The sequence below is a fragment of the Dipteris shenzhenensis genome, chromosome 7, assembly GCF_047967505.1.
Source record: "Dipteris shenzhenensis isolate YYH24624 ecotype China chromosome 7, Dip_SZ_1.0, whole genome shotgun sequence".
Classification (NCBI taxonomy): Eukaryota; Viridiplantae; Streptophyta; class Polypodiopsida; order Gleicheniales; family Dipteridaceae; genus Dipteris; species Dipteris shenzhenensis.
This window is the reverse complement of record NC_141602.1, coordinates 12,088,083-12,110,670: the sequence shown is the minus strand read 5'-3', so window position 1 is coordinate 12,110,670 and position 22,588 is coordinate 12,088,083. Positions and strand designations below refer to the sequence as shown.

The 22,588-nt window shown below is 43.8% G+C and overlaps 1 protein-coding gene across 3 annotated transcripts in view; it reads left to right on the top strand.

Moving 5' to 3' along the window:
- LOC147899954 (uncharacterized) overlaps positions 1 to 22,588 on the top strand; it is a 153,800-nt gene that overhangs the window by 41,832 nt on the left and 89,380 nt on the right. For all 3 annotated transcript variants that reach the window (XR_015541271.1, XM_087376529.1, XM_087376530.1), the window contains exons 10-12: positions 13,585 to 13,683; positions 15,151 to 15,261; positions 15,417 to 15,623. Coding sequence is in view for 2 of the 3 variants with exons in the window: in XM_087376529.1 (XP_087232655.1) it covers positions 13,585 to 13,683; positions 15,151 to 15,261; positions 15,417 to 15,623 (417 nt within the window). In the remaining variant the exon portion in view is untranslated. The remainder of the gene's footprint in view (positions 1 to 13,584; positions 13,684 to 15,150; positions 15,262 to 15,416; positions 15,624 to 22,588) is intronic.

Sequence of the window (22,588 nt, the reverse complement as noted above, 5' to 3'; positions counted from 1 at the left end):
CATCATTTTAGCCTCTCCACTTGGTGCACCTATTTACCCCTCTCTTGGGCACATTTAAAACCACTTGCCCCTTGGAATTGTTGCACATTTAGGTGCACCTAGGCCTTAGCACTCAGAACTACCTAGTCAATGCCATTTCACCCTCACCTAGGACCTTGGCAGTTACTTCTCTTGACCATTTCAATTACGCACATTAACCATTACAAAAGTTGGTCATCTAAGAGAAAATGCCCATCGATCTTTCCGAGGTCATGCTATCTCGGCTAGAGCATAACATTCCTTCCCTCTTCAAGCATCAGCGTCCTCGATGATGAAATCTGGGAACACTCTCCGTAATTGGTATACGGATTCCCAGGTAGCTTCCGATAGAGGCTGACCATGTCATGCAACCAACACCGTGGGTATCTTCCGATTTCGTATTTGCATTGTTCCTCGGTCTAGGATTCTTGTTGGCTTGCGCCTTGCAATATCCTCTATCTCCTGAAACAAAACCACACCTTCGATTAGTGAGTCACCTGTATGCAAAAATTTCTTTAAGCGCGAAACATGAAAAACCGGGTGCACCTTACACCCCTGTGGCAATTCTAATTTATAGGCTACACTGCCTATTCTCTTTAGAATTAACCACGGCCCACAGTATCAAGGTGATAACTTAGCACACTCTCCTGAAGTCAACGACTTCGAGTGCGAAGGAACTCTGAGAAAAACTCTTTCTCCTTCCTTAAATACTCTTATAGACCGATTTTCATCCGCATACACCTTGGCTCTATCCATAGCCTGGCGGATATTAGCTCTCGCAAGTGCTAGCATCTCCCGCATCTGAACTACAGAGTTCGTGGCGCACTTTCTGAGGTACTCCAACTATAGTTAGATTTGCTGGTCTATAACCATAGTTCAGTTCAAACGGACTGAACCCGGTAGAGGAATGTTTTCTATCATTGTAGGCAAACTCCAACAATGGCAACCACTTGTCCCACGTATGTTGCCTCAATGACACATATGCTCTCAGCATATCCTCTAAAGTTTGGTTGACTCTCTCCGTCTGACCATCCGTCTCAGGATGATCCCCACTACTCATTCCCAACTCAGTCCTTAGTGTCTCAAATACCGCTGTCCAAAAATGACCGGTAAATCTTACATCTCGGTCTGACACTATGGATCTAGGCAATCCATGCAGACGAAATATATGTCTAATGAACAAATCCGCCACTTGCGGGGCACTAACAGACTCTCTAGTCGGAATGAAGTGAGCCATCTTGGTTAGACGATCAACCACCACAAGGATAGAATCATACCCTCCTTGCGTCGTAGGCAGCCCTACAATAAAGTCCATGGAAATGCTCTCCCACTTACTTAGTGGTATTTCCAAGGGCTGTTAAAGTCCGGGTGGCTTCACCCGTTCGGCCTTGCTTACCTGACGCGAGAAACACCGTGTCACATATTCATGAATATGCTTTTTCATCTTTGGCCAAAAGAAATCTCGCTTCACGAGATCATATGTCTTCTCGACTCCTGGATGTCCCGCACACGGGCTATCATGGCACTGCCGAATGACTCTCTGCCTGAGATCATTCTGACCAGGTACTATAACCTTGCCATTTCTAACTAGCATACCATCCCTTATGGCATATCTTGCATAAGTTTGGCCTTTCCTGGATGCCAGGTCATCCTTTTCATTTTCCCCGGGTTTTAACACATGAGTCTTAGGCCATAAGCTCTGGACAAACTCGTCCACCTTTTGAGTTTCTCTTATCTCGGTCATTAGAGCACTCTCTAATACCGTGAAACTCAGGTTGTGCATAATGCGAGACAACGCATCAGCAACCTTATTGTCTTTTCCTCTTCGGTACCGAATCGTTAGATTAAACTCCTGCATGAGCTCTGCCCACCTAGCTTGGCGGCCCCTCAAATCAGGCTGTTTACAAAAATGTTTCAGAGTATCATGATCTACATCCACATAAAACTCTGAACCATACAAATAATGCCTCCATGTCTTCAAAGCATGGATAACAGCATACAACTCCAATTCATGAGTTGGCCAATTCCTTTGAGAGGGAGAGCTTCTTGCTTTCAAAGGCTATTGGCCTTCCCTTTTGAAGGAGAACTGCTCCTACCGCAATGCCACTTGCATCGGTTTTTAGGAACAACGGTTTCTAGGGATCAACTATTTTTAACACCGGTCCTGAGACCACAGCTTGTTTTATGGTGTTAAAACTTTCTTGTTGATTCTGTCCCCAAATAAAAGGTGCTTTATCTGAGGTCAGATCAGTCAATGGCGATACTATTCCGGAATATCCTTTGATATGCCTTCTATAAAACTGGACAAATCCCAAGAAGGATCGCAGCGCGGTTAAACTCTGAGGGATTGGCCAAGTTAGTCTCGCAGCCACTTTCTTCGGATCCATTTCTACCCCCTGTGGAGTAATTATTAACCCTAAATATTCAAGCCTAACCATACATAGTATAGTTTTCTTGTTATTCACATAAAGACTGGCTCTCCTCAAAGTACTGAACACTATTCTTAAGTGTTCACGATGCTCAGTAACACTTTTACTGAATATCAAGATATCGTCAATAAAATGTACTACGAACTTTCCGATATACGGACGTAGTAAATCGTTCATAAGCATGACGAAGGTCGCTGGAGCATTGGTAAGTCCGAAGGGCATTACCAAAAACTCATAATGACCAAACCTGCTCTTGAAAGTGGTTTTATGCACATCCTCGGCTCTAATCCGGATTTGATGGTAGCCGCACTTAAGATCTATCTTGCTGAAAATCACGGCTCCATGTAATGCATCTAGTAAATCATCAATCCGAGCCATCGGATACCTGTGCTTAACAGTGATATTATTCAATGCTTTGTAATCTATACAGAGGCGAAACGTTTTCTTCTTTAATATCATTGGCGAAGCAAAAGGTGAGAAACTTGGTTGAATCTGCCCCAACTTGAGGTATTGTTCCAGTTGTCTACGGACCTTCGCTTCTTCAGCAAAACTCATTCTATAGGGAGGTCTATTTACAGGTTCTGCCCCCGGGATCAGTTCAATCTTATGCTGAACTTTCCGCTCTGGAGGTAACGCATAAGGTAGTTCATCCCTAAAACATTCAGAGAACTCCTCTGTTATAAGATTAGCCAGCTTTGCCATCTCACCAGTTTGCGTAACATCAGTGCTAGCCGAAGAATCATCAACCAGCTCTACCGATGCTGTGCAAAGGAATAAAAACTCTACTTGAGCTTTTCTGATTTCCATCACGGAAACCAACGGTCCCTAAGGTATATCTTTTTCACCTCGCAAGACATAAAGCACATCATTCATCTTGAATTGATATACGTGCTTTTTCCAATCAATGGCTGGATTCTTCATAGAATGCCACGCCATACCCAGGGCTATATCTGCATGAGCAAGCTTGGTCATTTCAAAATCAAGCTTCTCAGCATAGTCTTGAATCCGAAGCTCCAACTGGGTAACCCTTTGGTCCCATACTTCAGTTGAACTTCCATTTTGATTTTGTCGTTCAGTCCATAGATATAGTCTTTTAACTGAACCGACATAGGGAGAGGGTCTGTTATTTTCATGACACATTCCCTGAATTTGTCGGTGTACTCTGCCACCGACAGACTCCTCTGACGAAGATTTCTATAAGCATCCCAAGCTCGGGAGTCTTCATCAGGTGGGAGAAAGTGTTTCTTAAATTCAGCTTTAAACCCTTCCCAGGTGGTTGGAGCAACTTGATCCTTCTGTTGCTTTATCCACCATCTGTCCGCTGCCTCAATAAACACGTGTGTGGCCTCACGGATTTTCTTTAGATCGGATCTAATTTCACAAATGGCGAAGGCTTCTTCCCACTTGTGTAACCAAACCTCGATCACATCAGAGCTGCGCTCGGTTATCCAACCAGCGTACTTCTCCGGTCTATAATTAGCGATATTAGGCACTTTGACCCTTGCGCGCTCTAATGAATGGATACTGGGCTCTGGCTCTGCGCTCTGGCTCTGCTGGAGCTTTGCCCTTATCAATTCTAGACGGTCTAGGCGACAAGGCTTGTACCATTTCCCTAATCTCATTTTGACCAGCATTCACTTGAAGCTGCTGGTTCATAATCTGCTGTAAAGCATCTTCTAATATCGAAATTCTACCAATCAAAGTAGGTGCTGCATGATGTGACATCTGTTGTGTAGATTGCACTCTAGACTCACTAGGATTCACCCTAGAATTCTGCCCTTCTGCCTCCATAGTTTCACAATGGAAAATGGGTTTTTTTTTTTTTTCACACACGAAAACTCCGAAGGTATATAACACTTCAAATCCCCTTTTTCTGTACAGGCATAAACAACTGCAAACTGAAAACCTGAAACATATAAGAGAAAAGATGCTCCCTGGTTGTCTTCGAAGGATGTTCGCAACAATCCCGCCTGCTCAGCCTTAATCATTCACAGCGCACTCAGTTTGTGCTGACAGGCCTGTTGACTAATTCTTCGATCCCCTAAGCTCGGCTACTGCAGACTCCAATTCAGTCACACAACATCTCAAGCCTTGGAAGTTTCTATCTGCCAAAGCTTGTAGGCTCTTAGGGGCGGTTCGGCTCCATGCTCCAGCAATCGAGCTCAGCGCATGCTAGTTGTAGGTGGGCTCGCAAACCGTGTTGGTTAGACTACTCGTAGACCGTAACAAAATTTTCACGTGCCTCACTTGTCCGTCGATCCTCGTCCAACTGCGTCCAACTGCGCTCCAGTCCGAATTGAAAAAACGTCGTCAATCGTTGATGACCTCCATCGAATTAATCCAGCGCCCACGGATTTCGTAAGTCAATTGCGCGTCAGCGCGTTACGGGACCCCCAGAACACCCTGCTAGCCTTTTACGTTGACAGTCCAGAACGCCATCAATCAGGCGTCGCCAGCAACTCCGTCACCGCAGAACACCAAACAAAATTTGGCCGTCCACCTGGTCCCTTCACGCATAGCTTCCGTCTCTTGTCCCTTGCTCTCTCAACGCAGCTCTGATACCAACTGTAAAAGAAACTATCTCTTCCTCTCTTGGATCTCTAATCCTACGTTGACACAGATCACGGGCGATGGCATTCAATTGTTCCACCCAGCCTACTCTCGTGGATCGCAGATCTTCAATTTTTTTTCGTTCATTTGTTTTTTCATGCTTATCCACGAGACCCTCAATTCCCTAGATAGTTCTCCTTGCCAAATGTCATCATTTTAGCCTCTCCACTTGGTGCACCTATTTACCCCTCTCTTGGGCACATTTAAAACCACTTGCCCCTTGGCATTATTGCACATTTAGGTGCACCTAGGCCTTAGCACTCAGAACTACCTAGTCAATGCCATTTCACCCTCACCTAGGACCTTGGCAGTTACTTCTCTTGACCATTTCAATTACGCACATTAACTATTATAAAAGTTGGTCATCTAAGAGAAAATGCGCACCGATCTTTCCGAGGTCATCTTTCCGAGGTCATGCTATCTCGGCTAGAGCATAACACATTGTCTCCATTGTTGTTGTCCCATATAAACACTTCTACATCTCTTGTGGACTTGTTCAACAACCAAGGATCTCCTATAGGCCCTAAGGCTATTCTAAGGCCCATTTCCTCTTCTACCTAGACCAGCGATGTTTGGCTGGTTTCATTCATGAGGTGCTCAGACACCGCGATAGGATACTCCGAGCACGGAGACAGGAGTAGACTTCTCCCTCGACTGATACCTCTCAGAGCTCTATCACGAAGTTCTTTTAGCCAAATCACATAGACCCCACGAGGCGAGACCTCGACATGACCGTGACCCGAAGCTTGTGACCCGACAGCTCAGAAGAGGGTTGACTCACAGATCATACTGATGGGATATCTCAAGGTGTATGCCCCAGGCACACCTTGGTTTCTATGTGTGTGCTAGAGGCACAATTAGGTGCCCATAAGCACTGTTAGGTGGTGGTAGAAGCCACATAGGATGATTGAGAGAATCTAGGAGCAGATTGAGGAGATGATTGTGGAGCTCAGAGGTCATCAGTGATGTCAGTGATCATGTAAGAGGTGCCTACTTAAGGACCTCACCTTTCTTCATTCTATGAGCAAGAATTCTCAGTTTGTGTTCACTCCATGCTTTCCTTTTAGTTCACCAACATGGTATCAGAGCCCTTTGATCCTCCTTGAGCCCATTTGTGCCACATCATCTTCTTCTTCTTCATCTTCACCATTTCTTCCCTTTTCTCCCAAATCTTGCTAAAGCTTGTTCTCCCTCGGTTCTCCGCCATTCTCCAAGCCCTTCCTGCTGGAGATACCCCTCGTATGGGCAAACTTCCACCTGCAAGCAATTGAAGAAAGGTCGTCGTTGCTGGTCGCCATTCCACGAAAATCGTCGAAACTGTCTGCTGCGTTTTCTCTGTGTGTGCTCCATCTTGCTCTAATTCCTTTCAGGGGAAGCTTCTCCATACCTTGGGCTATCTTGTGTTGAAATCTGAGCAGCAATGGTTGCATATTCAAGAAGAACAGAGCCAAAAACCAGTCAATTTTGACGATGCTCCAGCCAGCAATATGGCACGCCATTTCGCCCAACCTCTGTGCTGGATCTTCTCTGGTATATGAGCTTTCTTTTGCTTCAGAAAGCCCTGTTTTCTTTGCTTTGAAGAGTGAGATACAAGCCCTCCAAGTTCAGGCCTCTGTTTTGGACAGTTTTGACAAGGTTGTGAGTTTGATGCTACATTAGATGCTACTTTAGCATTTCTGAGGTTTTAAAGTATTGAAAAGCATCAGTACAACTGTGGCTACAACTTTCTTTTAAATTGCTATACCTGGATTTGCTTGGAATACTTTCATTTAGTCACCTCTATGAAGCATGCAAGTGAAAGCATCATTGATTTGTAGTATGGATTTTGGTTGCAAGCCTTTGCTACTCTAAATGCTTGTATTTTGAAGCTCTTTAACTCTTTCTAGCCTTGTAAGAGAGTAGACACTGCCCATTTTGGGTTAGATCCTCTCATGGCTACCATCTTGAATCTGGATAAGTTCAATGGTAAGGGCTTTCACACATGGCAGATGAAGGTTAAGTTTGCATTGATGAGGGAAAACCTCTGGGGGCTTGTCAAACCGGCTTCAACTTCTTCTTCAACAGCCTCCAATGCTGGAGAATCCTCATCTCCGACACGCCCGGCAAGAGATCCTGCTAGAGAGGAGAAACCCTATGGCATCATTGCTCTTGCCTTAGGAGATGACTATATTCATCACATCTCTGACTTAGAGTCTCCTTCAGAAGCTTGGTAGAAGCTTGACATTATTTTTGGTGCTAGCTCTCACATCTCAAAATTGTCACTTAAGATTGCTTTCTTTGAATTGAAGATGGCTAGTGGCACTCCTTTGGCTGCCCATGTCAATCATATGCAGAGTCTCATGACTCAACTTGCTTCCATCAACTCTCCAATCACTACAGATGATGCAATGGCAGTGTTGCTCAAGAGTATGCCTAAAGATTATGATCATGTTGTTACCACTTTGAAAAATCTTCCTAATCCTAATCTTGAAGGTCTTATTTCTGCTCTTCAAGAAGAAGAAAGGCACATGGAACTCTGGAGAGGCAATGACACAGCCTATGCCATAAAAATCCAGAAGGGCAAGTTTTCACCTTGCAAACATTGTGGTAAGACTAATCACCTCTCAAAAGACTGCTTCAAGATCAATCCATGCAAACACTGTGGCAAAAACAAGCACCATGAAAAGTTTTGTAGAGCCAAAAAGGAAGCAACTACAAAGTCAGAAACTGCCAATCTACTTTCAGTTGATGTGCCTCCACAAGATGAGGCATCCTATGAAGATATGCTTTTTTAATCATCTCCATATATGCTCCAGATCTCCCTTTTTTTATGTTGAGTCAAGGTACTCAGCTTGGATAGTCCTCCAAAATGAATGAAATAAACTATTGTGTTTTGTAAACACCTCTGGTCACCATATGATGTAGGCCATGTGTATGTGTTTTGCTCCATGGTACCTCCTGTAGACATTGTGTGCATGTACATGCAGGGGAGATAACCATTGGAAGGTCTTTTGTATCCTTTTTGTTTACTTCACACCCTTGGGAACCCCTTGCTAGCATGAGAACCTAGCCATAGATTTATCCTTGACCACCATGAGATGGCATGAGAAACTATGAGTGAGACTAGATGTATCCTTGACATAGCTTGAGGCATTCCCTTGAGGGGGGGTATGATGGGATATCTCAAGGTGTATGCCCCAGGCACACCTTGGTTTCTATGTGTGTGTGCTAGAGGCACAGTTAGGTGCCCATAAGCACTGTTAGGTGGTGGTAGAAGCCACATAGGATGATTGAGAGAATCTAGGAGCAGATTAAGGAGATGATTGTGGAGCTCAGAGGTCATCAGTGATGTCAGTGATCATGTAAGAGGTGCCTACTTAAGGACCTCACCTTTCTTCATTCTATGAGCAAGAATTCTCAGTTTGTGTTCACTCCATGCTTTCCTTTCAGTTCACCAACACATACTTTGGGACATCCCCTCATTGTTTAGGGTCGGAGCCCGATTGACGGGGATCATAGTGGCCTTGGTTAGACGCAGAACTACGACCAGGAGATGTACCAAGACTGCACACTTGAGGGGGCGACTGCGTTCTATTGCTGACCTCATGTCTCCACTTCCACAGCCTCATCCATCCTCATGTTCTGCTACTAACGATGATGATGATGATGGTTATGATGATGCCGACAATGATGCTGAGATTGATATATATAGTCGAGATATGACTATGTTGTACTTAGGACTTAGTACTGCCATTTTGCATTTTTTCGCATTCTACATTGGTGTGGATGCTCGTTTAGTAGCTCCACTACCATAGCTCATTGTATCAGGTTTTTCACAGTCTCATAGACTCATCAGTCTTCCGAAGACTTTAATAAACATTCTTTCTTTCTTTCTTTCTTTCTCCAAACAATTCTAGATTTTTGGGTGATTTCACTCCTCCCTTGCCGATTATAGCCTCTTATTTTCCTGGGTTAGATTTACTGCATATTGGACCATCTGGCATGATAGAAACCATCGTATGTCCTCGCCTTGTCCTCTGGATACCTATGCATTTTAAAGGCATTCTGTGTAGATTTTTGGACTTTAGAACAAAAAAAAATCTAAACTTGCATTATTGGATATATTTTAGTCTTACAAAGATATATATATATATTCTTGCATACGTCCCTATATGATGCTCATCATATAGGTGACATGTACTTGCATCTTTTAGAAGTATTTTCCCATTGCTTCTAGCTGCCACGCTTGGTGGTGGCAATTGTAAATTGCATTAGTTAATTGAATCTATGGTTTCACAAAAAAAGTGTGTGACATGTGATGCTTGTGAGATTCTCTCACTTGACATCACCTATGATATACGTGTGAAAGAAAGAAAGAACTTTTATTAAAGTCTTCGGAAGACCGATGGGTCTATGAGATTGTGAAAATCCTGATACAACAAGTTGTGGTAGTGGAGCTACTAAACGAGCATCCATACCAATTCAAAATGCAAAAATGAAGAATGGCAGTACTAAGTCCTAAGTACAACATAGTCATGTCGATGGTCAACTATATATTAATCTCAGCATCATCATCATCATCATCATCATCGACAGCAGCAAGATATTAGGATGGATGAGGCAGTGTAGGCATGAAGTCGGCAATAGAGTGCTGTCAGCCACTCAGAGATGCGGTCCTAGCACGTCTCCTGGTCGTAGCTCTACGTTTGACCAGGGCTACTATGACCCCCGTCGGTCGGGCTCCAACTCTAAACAAGGAGGGGATGTCTCCAAGTGTGATCTGTGTGTCGACCCTCCGTCTGAGCTATCGGGTCACAGGCTCCAGGTCACGGTCATGTCGAGGCCTCGTCTCGTGGGGGTCCATGTGATCTAGCTGAAAGAACTCCGTGATAGAGCTCTAAGAGGGATCAACCGAGGAAGAAGTCTGCTCCTGTCTCCGTGCTCGGAGTATTCTCTCGCGGTGTCTAAGTGCCTAATCTTGAAGGTATTATCTCTGCTCTCCAAGAAGAAGAAAGGCACATGGAGCTCAGGAAAGGCAATGACACAGCTTATGCTGTAAAAATCCAGAAGGGCAAGTTTACACCTTGCAATCATTGTGGGAAGACAAATCACCTTTCAAAGGACTGCTTCAAAATCAATCCATGCAAACACTGTGGCAAAAACAATCATCATGAGAAGTTTTGCAGAGCCAAAGCAAAGATAGAAAATGCCAATCTACTTTCAGTTGATGTGCCTCCACAAGATGAGGCATCCTTTGAAGATTATGCATTTTAAATCATCTCTATGTATGCTCCAGATCTCTCGTTTTATGTTGAGTCAAGGTACTCAGCCTGGATAGTCCTCCAAAATGAATGAAATAAACTATTGTGTTTTGTGTGTTTTGTAAACATCTCTGGTCACCTTATGATGTAGGCCATGTGTATGTGTTTTGCTCCATGGTACCTCTTGCAGACATTGTGTGCATGCACATGCAGGGGAGATAACCATTGGAAGGTCTTTTTGTATCGCTTTTGTTTACCTTACACCCATGGGAACCCTTGCTAGCTTGAGATCCTAGCCATTGATAGATCCATGACCACCATGAGATGGCATGAGACACCTTGTGCTAGCTGTATCCTTGACATAGCCTAAGGCATTTCCTTGAGGGGGGGTTTGTTGGGATATCTCAAGGTGTATGTCTCAGGCACACCTTGGTTTCTATGTGTGAGTGCTAGAGGCACAGTTAGGTGCCCATAAGCACAGTTAGGTGGTGGAAAGCCACATAGGATGATTGAGAGAATCTAGGAGTAGATTGAGGAGATGATTGTGGAGCTCTGAAGTCATCAGTGATGCCAGTGAGCATGTAAGAGGTGCCTACATAAGGACCTCACTCTTCTTCATTCTATATGCAAGTATTCTGAATTTGTGTCCACTCTACTCTTTCCTTTCAGTTTACCAACACATCTCACGCTCACAGAAACTATGTATCTCCATGGGCAAGGTCTCACAGGCCTCTGGTGTATCAGCCCACCCATGTCCATGCTGAAACTATGATGACTGTGGCATGAAAGTGTGGGACTGAGTCCGAAAACTGGACGGTGACTGGGTGAACTGGGTGAGGAACGGAGATGACAGTGGAATGGATGAGGCAGTCCCAACAGGGTGTGGGAGCGTGGGCTGACTGAGAGGGAGAGGGGAGAGTGAAGCGTAATGCGGAACAATGTATGACACCTCCGAAGTAGGGGTCATAAGCAGTGCGAGAGCTGTAACAGGAGAGGAGGGGAAGGGAACAACTGGCGTCATGGGCATGAGTATGTCACTGATCGTAGATGTAGAGGGAGCTGAGACCGGAACTGCAGCTGAGCCTGAAGCGGGGGCTGAAGTCGAAGTAGAGATAGAGATAGAGGGAGTTGAGGCTGGAGCTGAAACTGAAACTGAAATTGTAGCGGGAGCTGAGGTCGAGGTAGAGATAGAGGCTGAAGAAGCTGAGGCGGGTCTTGCCTTTGCTTGCTATCTACCCCGAGTCCACTTTGGTTGTAATGTGTGTTCACATCCTCCAGTTTCATTTGTGACAAGAGGAGGCTCACCTAGCCTAAAAAGGAGGTAGTGTACTTGGATCTCTACAATCAATCAAATCAGTCTGCTGCCTCAGTTAGACAACATGTTTCAATAGTCAAATAAGTCCACAACTTTGCTTTGCCAAAAGGCAAGTGCCTAGGTGATGATGGCATCACTCATGTCTCTTTCATCACTCACTAGGATTCCATTGGGGCTACCATCGCTTCGGGCTTTCAAAAGATCTAGGACAATGGTATCCTACCTCCCTTCTTCTCGGATGGACTCATTTATCTCATTCCCAAAGAGCCCCGGGGGTGGGACCCTCATTTCCCAGTGGAGGCCTCTTACCCTTCTTGGCTGTGCCTACAAAATGGTGGCCAAGACAATAAGCCTCAGACTCCAACCCCTTCTCCATAACCTCATACACAATACAATTTAAGAGTATCTTTGACAAAATGTCTTTTTATTTTGGCAAATAGTTGAAAATGGCAAGGAGAGTCATCAGAGGCCTATGAGAGGGTGGACTATAGTTTCTTGGAGGGAACTCAGATTGGGGATCATTGCCAGTCTTATACATGTTAGATTTGGAGATTGCCTCTTAGTCACTCTTATTGATTTGACAGATATTGTACACTTGGGGCAAGATTCATGGCTCCTCAAGTGCCACAATGGCCAAGAGAGCTGCTTTCATGAGAGAATGGGACTACACATTTTTCTTCACATATAGGTCAACAGGGCCTTCATGGCATTTTCACTCTCCAGATCGGTTACAACAGCCTCATTCCTTTGTGCATGATTTTGTATGAGGCTCTTACACGATCTTACCTTGGCTTTTTTCGGGCTATTTAGGTCATACTTCCTAGATGCTCATTTTCTTGAAAAATGGAAAACAAACTCCTACAACCATTTTGCATTATGGGGGGAATTGTTAAGCTTATGTTTCCATGGAATGGATTCTCCATCGTGTGTTCTCTTTGCTCTCACAACCCTCTCATGGTATGTCACCATGTTGAGGTCACCATAGCCATTGCTTGCTCTTCAATGACCCTTTTCTCCTTCCAGTTAAAAATGAATTTTCCTTTCCCCCAATAAGAATTTTCGACTGAATACTTTACCTTTTGAGAGTTTTACATGTGAATTGGAATATGTTCACTCTTTCAATCATGTAAAATAAAACTTATATTAAGATGCAATAATGCTGAAAATTTTATCTATCCATTTTATTTTGGTGAAGTAGTCAGATCGAAGAACATAAAAATTTAAGTCCAAAGGAAATAATAATGGAACATTAACATTTATCTCTAACTTATCCTTTACACATCTGGGTGTATGCACAGTAGTGAGATCATTGTCAATGATAGTCTAGAGAACAGGGAGGAAACTATCGCAAGTTTGGATGGAGAATTGTAATCCTTTAGACCATATGAAGCCAACAAACTAGGCGTTGTAGTGGCTAAAAGGCTGCAAGAAGCCATAATGAGAGGTTTCTCAGAGTATGAATTTGTGAAATAGAAATGGTAGATAAGGAAAATCAAGTTATCCTTGAGTTATATGTTTTCTTGAAGGGTCATAATGAAATAATGGAAGGCTGAAAGGCTGAAAGTATGGGTAATGGCTGAGAGACTGCAAGATGTCATAAGCAGAGGTTTCTCAGAGTATGGGAATATGATATACCGTAAGTATTCACTGGGTTTTGGATTTTCTTCATATAGAGAGTTCCACTTTCGTTATTTAGTAAATTGGTGATGTAATATTGTGATGGCAATAAACTTTATGGTGATATGTGTGAGATGGAGCCTACTATTCAAAGTTGATTGTTTATTTCGTGTGGTTTCATCATATCTTAAACTTTTGTATTTGATTCCTAAATTCACAAGTTGCAAATGTCAGGAGCTTGAAGATTTTGACTGTTTTGTTGATCAGTTGCTCTTGTTTGAACTATTACATTTTCTTAAAGATGAATCTGTACTGAATGTTTACAATGTCCAATACACAATATGCACTGGGATAGGAAGCGTTCAATACCGGGGATTACGTCAGTGCTATCCTCAGCAAACAAAGGGCTGAAGCCATCAGCAGCATTCTTTACCCTGACGACCGCACTTATCAGGTGTCTCTCAACCATAATTCTCTAATAATAGTGCTTTATATCTCATGTCACGTTTTTGCAACATGTAATATTACATGCAGTTCATATAGATGTTTAAATAGCACTGTGTCCCCCCCCCCCCCCCCCCCACACACACACACACCCGCCTTCATGCCCCCACTCTTTTCCCAAGAGCACATCTCACGTTCTCTGTTCGATATCCACAGCAGTGCATGGCTTATCTTGTATGCTTATTTTGATTGCTTTTATTTTCAATATCAAGGGCCAAGAAGGTGTATATGTTACCCAGTTCTTCAAAACTATGTGCAAGGAAAACTGCATGCTCTCATTTTTGAAACAATATTACAACCATGCAACAAGGTGTTTTCATAGGCTCTTGGCTGATATATCTTACTTAGGGGAATAACACTACTGTCATTCTCCACAACCTCCCATAGAAATGGGAAGAATTGCACTACTGTCATTCTACATTTCTTGGTTTGAATGTGCTATCCTGGTTCACTTTCACAATTTCAGAGTCTCATCTTCATGACATCACTTGGCTTGCATTTGTTTCTTTCGTATATTATTTGTCATAAACCGAGCAGTTTATATATGACTGCATTTGCATTGTTACATGCATATATATTTTCCTTTTGCAACTGGAAAGGCCCACCATGCAATTTTCTAGATTGACGATACAGGTTGCAAAGCATGAACAATTAGTTACATCTGCAACCTTTCAAGGAGAACAAACAAAGAAATGTTTTTGTTTGTACAATCTGTCTCTATAATGGCTAGGTAGAGAGATGCCATCCCACAGTTAACCCGATAAAATTGGATCCGGAGTGCAGCAGATTGGCCCGATGCAACTTCACACTCATTCCATGGTTTTGATATTGGAGCCTCATACATGCCGAGGCTGGTTTTTTGGGGTTGTGCCCCCTGTCTGGCTGTACTTTTTCTTTTCCCTTTGCTTTACTAATGTCTTTGACATCGAGCATTTGCTAGTGCTGCAGCCTAGGGGAAGATGCATTACCCATTTTGCCTTTGCCCTTCTCGTTAGACACCTCAGTAGTCACTTTGCTGTGCGTAGGCAAATAGGACTGCAACACTGCCACTAGAGGAGGCTGATGCAACAAAAGAGCACGTTGTGCACACATGGGTAAACTTATGACATCTGTAACATGCTCCTGCAAATACACCCCATTTGACTTCAAAATACTTAGCACCCATGTTTACATTTTCAACTAAAAAATAAAGTCCTGTGCTGTCTGGTTTACTGTACTTCCCTTAAAAATGTCCTTCTGCCTCTTTGCCATGGAAAGAGGCTATTACCATTACCAGTATCTCCTCATGTGAAAATGTGATATTGCATCCATCAATCTGAATTAGAAGATGCTTTTGTTTGCTTCTCAGTAATACCTGAATATTAGCTAAAGTGGTGTATAATTCTCACCTGTGGAAATTGCATTTGAAAAACTGTAGGGCAAGGAACTGCGTCTGAAACAGCAATATTTTTTTGTATCGGCGTCTCTTCAAGATATTGTTAGACGGTTCAAGGACTATCATTCCAATTTTGACGAATTTCCCAATAAGGTTTTTTCTTGCTTTACAAGTTGTCTTATTTCTATTGTATCCAGTACAATTCGGTATGCCATAAGGTTTGTTAGGAAATTGTGGCATAGGATTGGAGGTTGCAAGAGCAGTGATGCTGGGAAGAAGATCCATAATAATGACGGTTTTCTTGTCAGGTCGCATTGCATCTCAATGACACCCATCCAGCCATTTCCATAGCAGAATTGATGCGGATGCTTATAGATGATGAAAGTCTGGACTGGAATGAAGCATGGGGCATTGTCACCAAAGTATTCTCCTTTACGTACCATACAATGATTCCTGAATCATTAGAGAAATGGCCTGTGGAATTGATGGAAAGTCTTTTGCCTCGTCACCTTCAAGTATGTATGGAGCAACACATCCCACTGCAAGCAATGATTTATTAGAAAGCGCAATGTATAATAAATGTCAAAAAAGCTTCTCGGTGGATGTTGAGGGCATTTCCTCTCAAAAAAATCTGATCAAATTATCTTCATCATGTTTGTGCCAATCAAATTCATTTTAATGAGCTACCAATTCGACTTCAGGCAATAATTCATTTGAAAATGGAACGTGTAATGAAAGTCAATAAGCATCTCAGTGGCTGTTATGGGCATTTTTTCCAAAATCTTACTAAATATTTGTGCAAATCATTTGTAAAATTAAATCAAAGAAGTTTTCTCTTGAACGAGCTTTTCTTCAGATATGAAAACCAATACAGCAGCCTAATTGCTCCACCTAAAGAAGTTTTCACTTCAATGAGTCTCTGTTCAAACGCGAACATCAAAGAGCAGCCTAATTGCTTCGTTCCTTCATTGAAGGAATATGTCTCTTCACAAAGGGTTGTGTTTGTTTGACAAAATCTGCATCATGCGGGTTTTGGACATGCCAAGCAAAGGAAGAGACATGAGTATGGTCGTGCCCATTCATGTCATTGATGACGTGAGGGGATAGGAAGGTCACTGTTCATGTGAGGCAATGGGGGAGATGATCTCGTCTTCTCTCCATCTCTTTGAGGTGGAAAAGGTGGATGCCTTATTGGTTGGTTTCAAGTGTAAATAGAAGAAGGGTTTATTTTTAGAGGTAGGAGTGAACATGCATTGTGATACCCTTGTAAGAAATACTACTAATCTAATATCTTTAGTGAGGAGTGAGCTAAGGAGCAGAAAGGAGATTGTAATGATAATAGAGAAAAAGAAATATCTAAATTGTGATCCATGCAATGATGCTTCTCTTATATAGAGATTGAAGAGCTACACGTGAAGAGGTGTGTGCCTCAAAGGGCATGTGCAAGAAGACCTCTTGTAAAGGCATAAAGCTTTGTGTGAGGGTACATTACAAAGCTATAAGTACGGATGGAATCTTGGGGTATAGCAGCTGCTGATATACGGGAAGATGCATGCGAAATTAGGGAGATAGTGACATAGAACATCCTACAAAAACTATGGCAAACACGGGGGGGCAAAAATGCAATTCTACATCTAGAAAATTAATTCAATGGAGAGATATAGAACGTAGAACTATTTCCGGGAAGACATATCAATATTTATAAGGCATCTAATGAGCAAAATCAAAACCAGTTCACATGATCTAGAGGTGGAGAGGAGCAATTAGGCAAGACCCAGAATTTCGAGAGAAGAAAGAGTCTACAAAATCTTCCCTACGAGGAAGGTAGAAAATGATCCTAAGATTTAGAGCCTACGCATATAGTAGAGAAGATTATGGGGATAGCATAGATACTTTTAAAAATATGTTGGAGTGACCAGCTAAAAAGATAGTAAGCTACTTGAAAGAGGTATTGGAACACAGCAAAGCAAGTACTAGGGCTAGTACACAAGCTGGCCTAACAAGTACTTACTACATTGCAACTTTGTGGTATTTCTTTCACTGGATGTAAGGGATCACTATTTAGTTAATAATGGCCACCAGTACCATAGATCTTGAAGGGTCTCACGAGAACTTTAATAGAATCGTATCATATCATAACTTTCTCTCCCTAAATGTACTTTTCTTTCTCTAGATGCAATCCTGCATCTCTCTTCCACACGCTATCTTTCGCTGCGTACTCTAACATGGCATCAAAGCCAAAGGTAGCCTAAAGCCTTGGGAACGGAGAGAGCTCTCAGGTTGGAGGTGTTTGCTGCTGATTGGAGGAGCGAACAGTTTACGAGGAGGAGTGTGCCAGAAGGAAGCATCGCTGAAGACAGCCACCTTCCTGAGTTGCTGCAGCCTCTTCTCTCTTTTCTTTCCCAACCACTCTCCCTTCACAAGAGCAAGGTCACCCCTTGAGATAGCAAGTCTGTTAGAGATGGCTGAGAAGGGAGTAAATATCCCCATCCTTCCACATTCCAGGTGGACGTCCTTTAATCTAGGAAAGAGATATGGCCAGCACCTTGCTGTCCCATCTTTCCTTGCAGTACTCAGTGTTCTACTCTTCCCTGATTACTAGTGGAAGACTCAACTGTCTCACGTGGGAGGAGCTTGTGCCAATGGTGTTGGACTAGGAGGAGCAATTCGCCAACCCCCCCATAGGCGGAGGATCGGAAGCCTTGGCCGCCCTACAGGCGAAAGGCCGGAGCAAGGTAAAGGAAGTCTTCAGAAAAGAAGTCGGATGTGGATCGTGAGGCCTTGAAGGCGAATCAGTCCTAGTTGGCTACAACTTCCTGTGCTCTCTTCTCTTACAGCTACTCATCTAGGTGATTTGTGGGATTCTCGACATGGCGGAGTGGGAGTGAAGCCAGAAGTTGGAGCAACTCAGATTGGGGAGGAGATCTAGGCACAAAGAAATCTATATGAGAGGACAGTTGTACCCCTGGTCCAGGAGCAATCTCATGGAGCAGCTAGAAGCAGCCAGCCTTGTCATCAACTGAGGCTGAGAACCAAGTTGCTTGTGTAGCTGTACACAAGATGTTTTAGCTAGAAAGGCTACTTGGCGAGGAGGCAAGTTCCACAAGGGACACAAAACCTCTTCAGATGCTCCATCAATATTCCAGCTCCTTGGGTTTGGTTAGACATCCAGGAGCTGAGAACGGGTCTTAGAGTCTAGGCATCTTTGAGCGGGTCTTAGAGTTCTAGACATCTCATGTTTGTACTATAGGGATCGAAGGGCTTCTTTGTGGGTTTGCCCGTCCAACGTAGTGGTAGATACTTCTTGTAAAATATGGAGTTAGTTCCGGGCTGTGCCAAGGCATTTAGCTAGGGTATGTAGGCGTGATTTTTGGGCTGGAAAGAGTACAATCAGAGTGAACGTTAATTTCACGTAGCAGGCATCAAGCTTATGCAATCGAAATTGCACCTCTCTCTCTCTCTCTCTCTCTCTCCCCCTCCCCCCCCCCCCCCCCCCTGTCTAGCTCTCCGTTGAGCAGCACGTCACCATTGCTAGCAACAGGTCGTGCAAACCCTAGCCGCCACTGCCGCCAACAAGAGGTCATCGTTGCACCACCAGGTCGTCGAACAGGTCAACGAACAGAAAACCCTAGCCTTAGGTGCAACTCTAGGCCCTCATTATAGTCTCCAACAGCCTCAGCTCCTTTGCCTGAGTTCGACACAGCAGCACCACCCACACCTCAGTAGCACCAGTAGGAGCAAACTCAACCCTGAGCTGGGCTGAGACCCCTTGCCCAGCCTGGGGGTTAGTTAGCTTGGGGTCCTGCAGATATGGCCAGCATGGAGTGGCCTAGCCTCTCCTCAACCCCCCCGCCCCCCCCCCCCCCCCCCCCCCCCCCGCCCCCCTCCCCTCCCTATTACTCTAGCGACTCCGGCTAATCGATTACAATACTCTCCTGTTGCAGCTGTGACAGCTGTGCTAAACTTTAGTTTTTTGAAGGGCCTGGCAAGCAGGCAATCATAGATGAAGTTGTGAAGGCATGTAGGCTTCCCCACCCACTCCTCATCTAGTCTCCATAGTCAAAGACTTCATTCACACTGAAGTACAAACTATCAAGAAGGAAGTTAGTGTGGAAGCTGAGACTAAGGCAAGTAAAACTGACATTCTAGAAGAGATTAAGGAGCATGAAGCCAGATGTGACAATGCATTGAAGATTTGGATAGGAGGACTTCCTGAAAGTTGGTATAAGGATGAGGACTCTTTTCGTGAAACTTTAGCACATGTCAAAGCAGCCATGCCCAGCATTGAATGGAAGGATGATGAAGAAGATGATGATGATGTTGAGGGAGCAACTAACATCAAACACTCCACAAGACATGCTATCATCACTTTCAAGTCACGTAACTTACGAACCTAGATTCTCCACCAATCATATAAGCTGAAAGGGACAAAGGTATGGATAGCTAAGGAGCTCACGCGAGCTCAATTGAAGAACAAAGGGACTGAATTAGCCAAGGTTAGAGCTGCAAGGAAGGATGGAAAGTGGGCAGTATACAGTGAAGGCATAGCAATTATCAAAGAATTTAAACCTAAACCAAAAGACTCTCAGTATTAAACTGATGTATGGCCAATTATATGTTTTAATGTTTTATTAGGTGTAGGTACTCTAAATAAATAGAGTCGCTTTTGCACTCTATGGGAGCTGCCATGTGCCCTCCCTAAGCTGATGTATTAGTTGGTGTCAGACCCTTCTATCTCTAGGTCCTGAATCTCTTTTCCTGAGTTAATACAATCACGGGCGATGGCTTTTCTTTTGTTCCACCCAGCCTACTCTCATGGATCGCAGAGCATCAGATTAATTCGTTCCTTCATTATTTTCATGCTTATCCATGAGACCCTCATTTCCCTAGATAGTTCTCCTTGCTAAATGTCATCATTTTAGCCTCTCCACTTGGTGCACCTTTTTACCCCTCTCTTGGGGCACATTACAAACCACTTGCCCCTTGGCATTATTGCACATTTAGGTGCACCTAGGCCTTAGCACTCAGAACTACCTAGTCAATGCCATTGCACCCTCACCTAGGACCTTGGCAGTTACTTCTCTTGACCATTTCAATTACGCACATTAACTATTACAAAAGTTGGTCATCTAAGAGAAAATGCCCACCAATCTTTCCGAGGTCATGCTATCTCGGCTAGAGCATGACATTCCTTCCCTCTTCAAGCATCAGCGTCCTCGATGATGAAATCTGGGAACGCTCTCCGTAACTGGTATACGGATTCCCAGGTAGCTTACGATAGAGGCTGACCATGCCATGCAACCAACACCATGGGTATCTTCCGATTTCGTATTTGCATTGTTCCTCGGTCCAGGATTCTTGTTGGCTTGCGCCTTGCAATATCCTCTATCTCCTGAAACAAAACCACACCTTCGATTAGTGAGTCACCTGTATGCAAAAATTTCTTTAAGCGCGAAACATGAAAAACCGGGTGCACCTTACACCCCTGTGGCAATTCTAATTTATAGGCTACACTGCCTATTCTCTTTAGAATTAACCACGGCCCACAGTATCGAGGTGATAACTTAGCACACTCTCCTGAAGTCAACGACTTTGAGTGCGAAGGAACTCTGAGAAAAACTCTTTCTCCTTCCTTAAATACTCTTATAGACCGATTTTCATCCGCTTACACCTTGGCTCTATCCATAGCCTGGCGGATATTAGCTCTCGCAAGTGCTAGCATCTCCCGCATCTGAACTACAAAGTTCGTGGCACTAGGCACTTTCTGAGGTACTCCAACTATAGTTAGATTTGCTGGTCTATAACCATAGTTCAGTTCAAACGGACTGAACCCGGTAGAGGAATGTTTTCTATCATTGTAGGCAAACTCCAACAATGGCAACCACTTGTCCCACGTATGTTGCCTCAATGACACATATGCTCTCAGCATATCCTCTAAAGTTTGGTTGACTCTCTCCGTCTGACCATCCGTCTCAGGATGATCCCCACTACTCATTCCCAACTCAGTCCTTAGTGTCTCAAATACCGCTGTCCAAAAATGACCGGTAAATCTTACATCTCGGTCTGACACTATGGATCTAGGCAATGCATGCAGACGAAATATATGTCTAATGAACAAATCCGCCACTTGCGGGGCACTAACAGACTCTCTAGTCGGAATGAAGTGAGCCATCTTGGTTAGACGATCAACCACCACAAGGATAGAATCATACCCTCCTTGCGTCGTAGGCAGCCCTACAATAAAGTCCATGGAAATGCTCTCCCACTTACTTAGTGGTATTTCCAAGGGCTGTAAAAGTCCGGGTGGCTTCACCCGTTCGGCCTTGCTTACCTGACACGAGAAACACCGTGTCACATATTCATGAATATGCTTTTTCATCTTTGGCCAAAAGAAATCTCGCTTCACGAGATCATATGTCTTCTCGACTCCTGGATGTCCCGCACACGGGCTATCATGGCACTGCCGAATGACTCTCTGCCTGAGATCATTCTGACCAGGTACTATAACCTTGCCATTTCTAACTAGCATACCATCCCTTATGGCATATCTTGCATAAGTTTGGCCTTTCCTGGATGCCAGGTCATCCTTTTCATTTTCCCCGGGTTTTAACACATGAGTCTTAGGCCATAAGCTCTGGACAAACTCGTCCACCTTTTGAGTTTCTCTTATCTCGGTCATTAGAGCACTCTCTAATACCGTGAAACTCAGGTTGTGCATAATGCGAGACAACGCATCAGCCACCTTATTATCTTTTCCTCTTCGGTACCGAATCGTTAGATTAAACTCCTGCATGAGCTCTGCCCACCTAACAAAACCACACCTTCGATTAGTGAGTCACCTGTATGCAAAAATTTCTTTAAGCGCGAAACTTGAAAAACCGGGTGCACCTTACACCCCTGTGGCACCTCTAATTTATAGGCTACATTGCCTATTCTCTTTAGAATTAATCACGGCCCACAGTATCGAGGTGATAACTTAGCATACTCTCCTGAAGTCAACGACTTCGAGTGCGAAGGAACTCTGAGAAAAACTTTTTCTCCTTTCTTAAATACTCTTATAGACCGGTTTTCATCCGCATACACCTTGGCCCTATCCATAGCCTGGCGGATATTAGCTCTCGCAAGTGCTAGCATCTCCTGCATCTGAACTACAAAGTTCACGGCACTAGGCATTTTCTGAGGTACTCCAACTATAGTCGGATTGGCTGGTCTATAACCATAGTTCATGCAGACGAAATATATGTCTAATGAACAAATCCGCCACTTGCGGGGCACTAACAGACTCTCTAGTCGGAATGAAGTGAGCCATCTTGGTTAGACGATCAACCACCACAAGGATAGAATTATATCCTCCTTGTGTTGCAAGTAGCCCTACAATAAAGTCCATGGAAATGCTCTCCCACTTACTTAGTGGTATTTCCAAGGGCTGTAAAAGTCCGGGTGGCTTCACCCGCTCGGCCTTGCTTACCTGACACGAGAA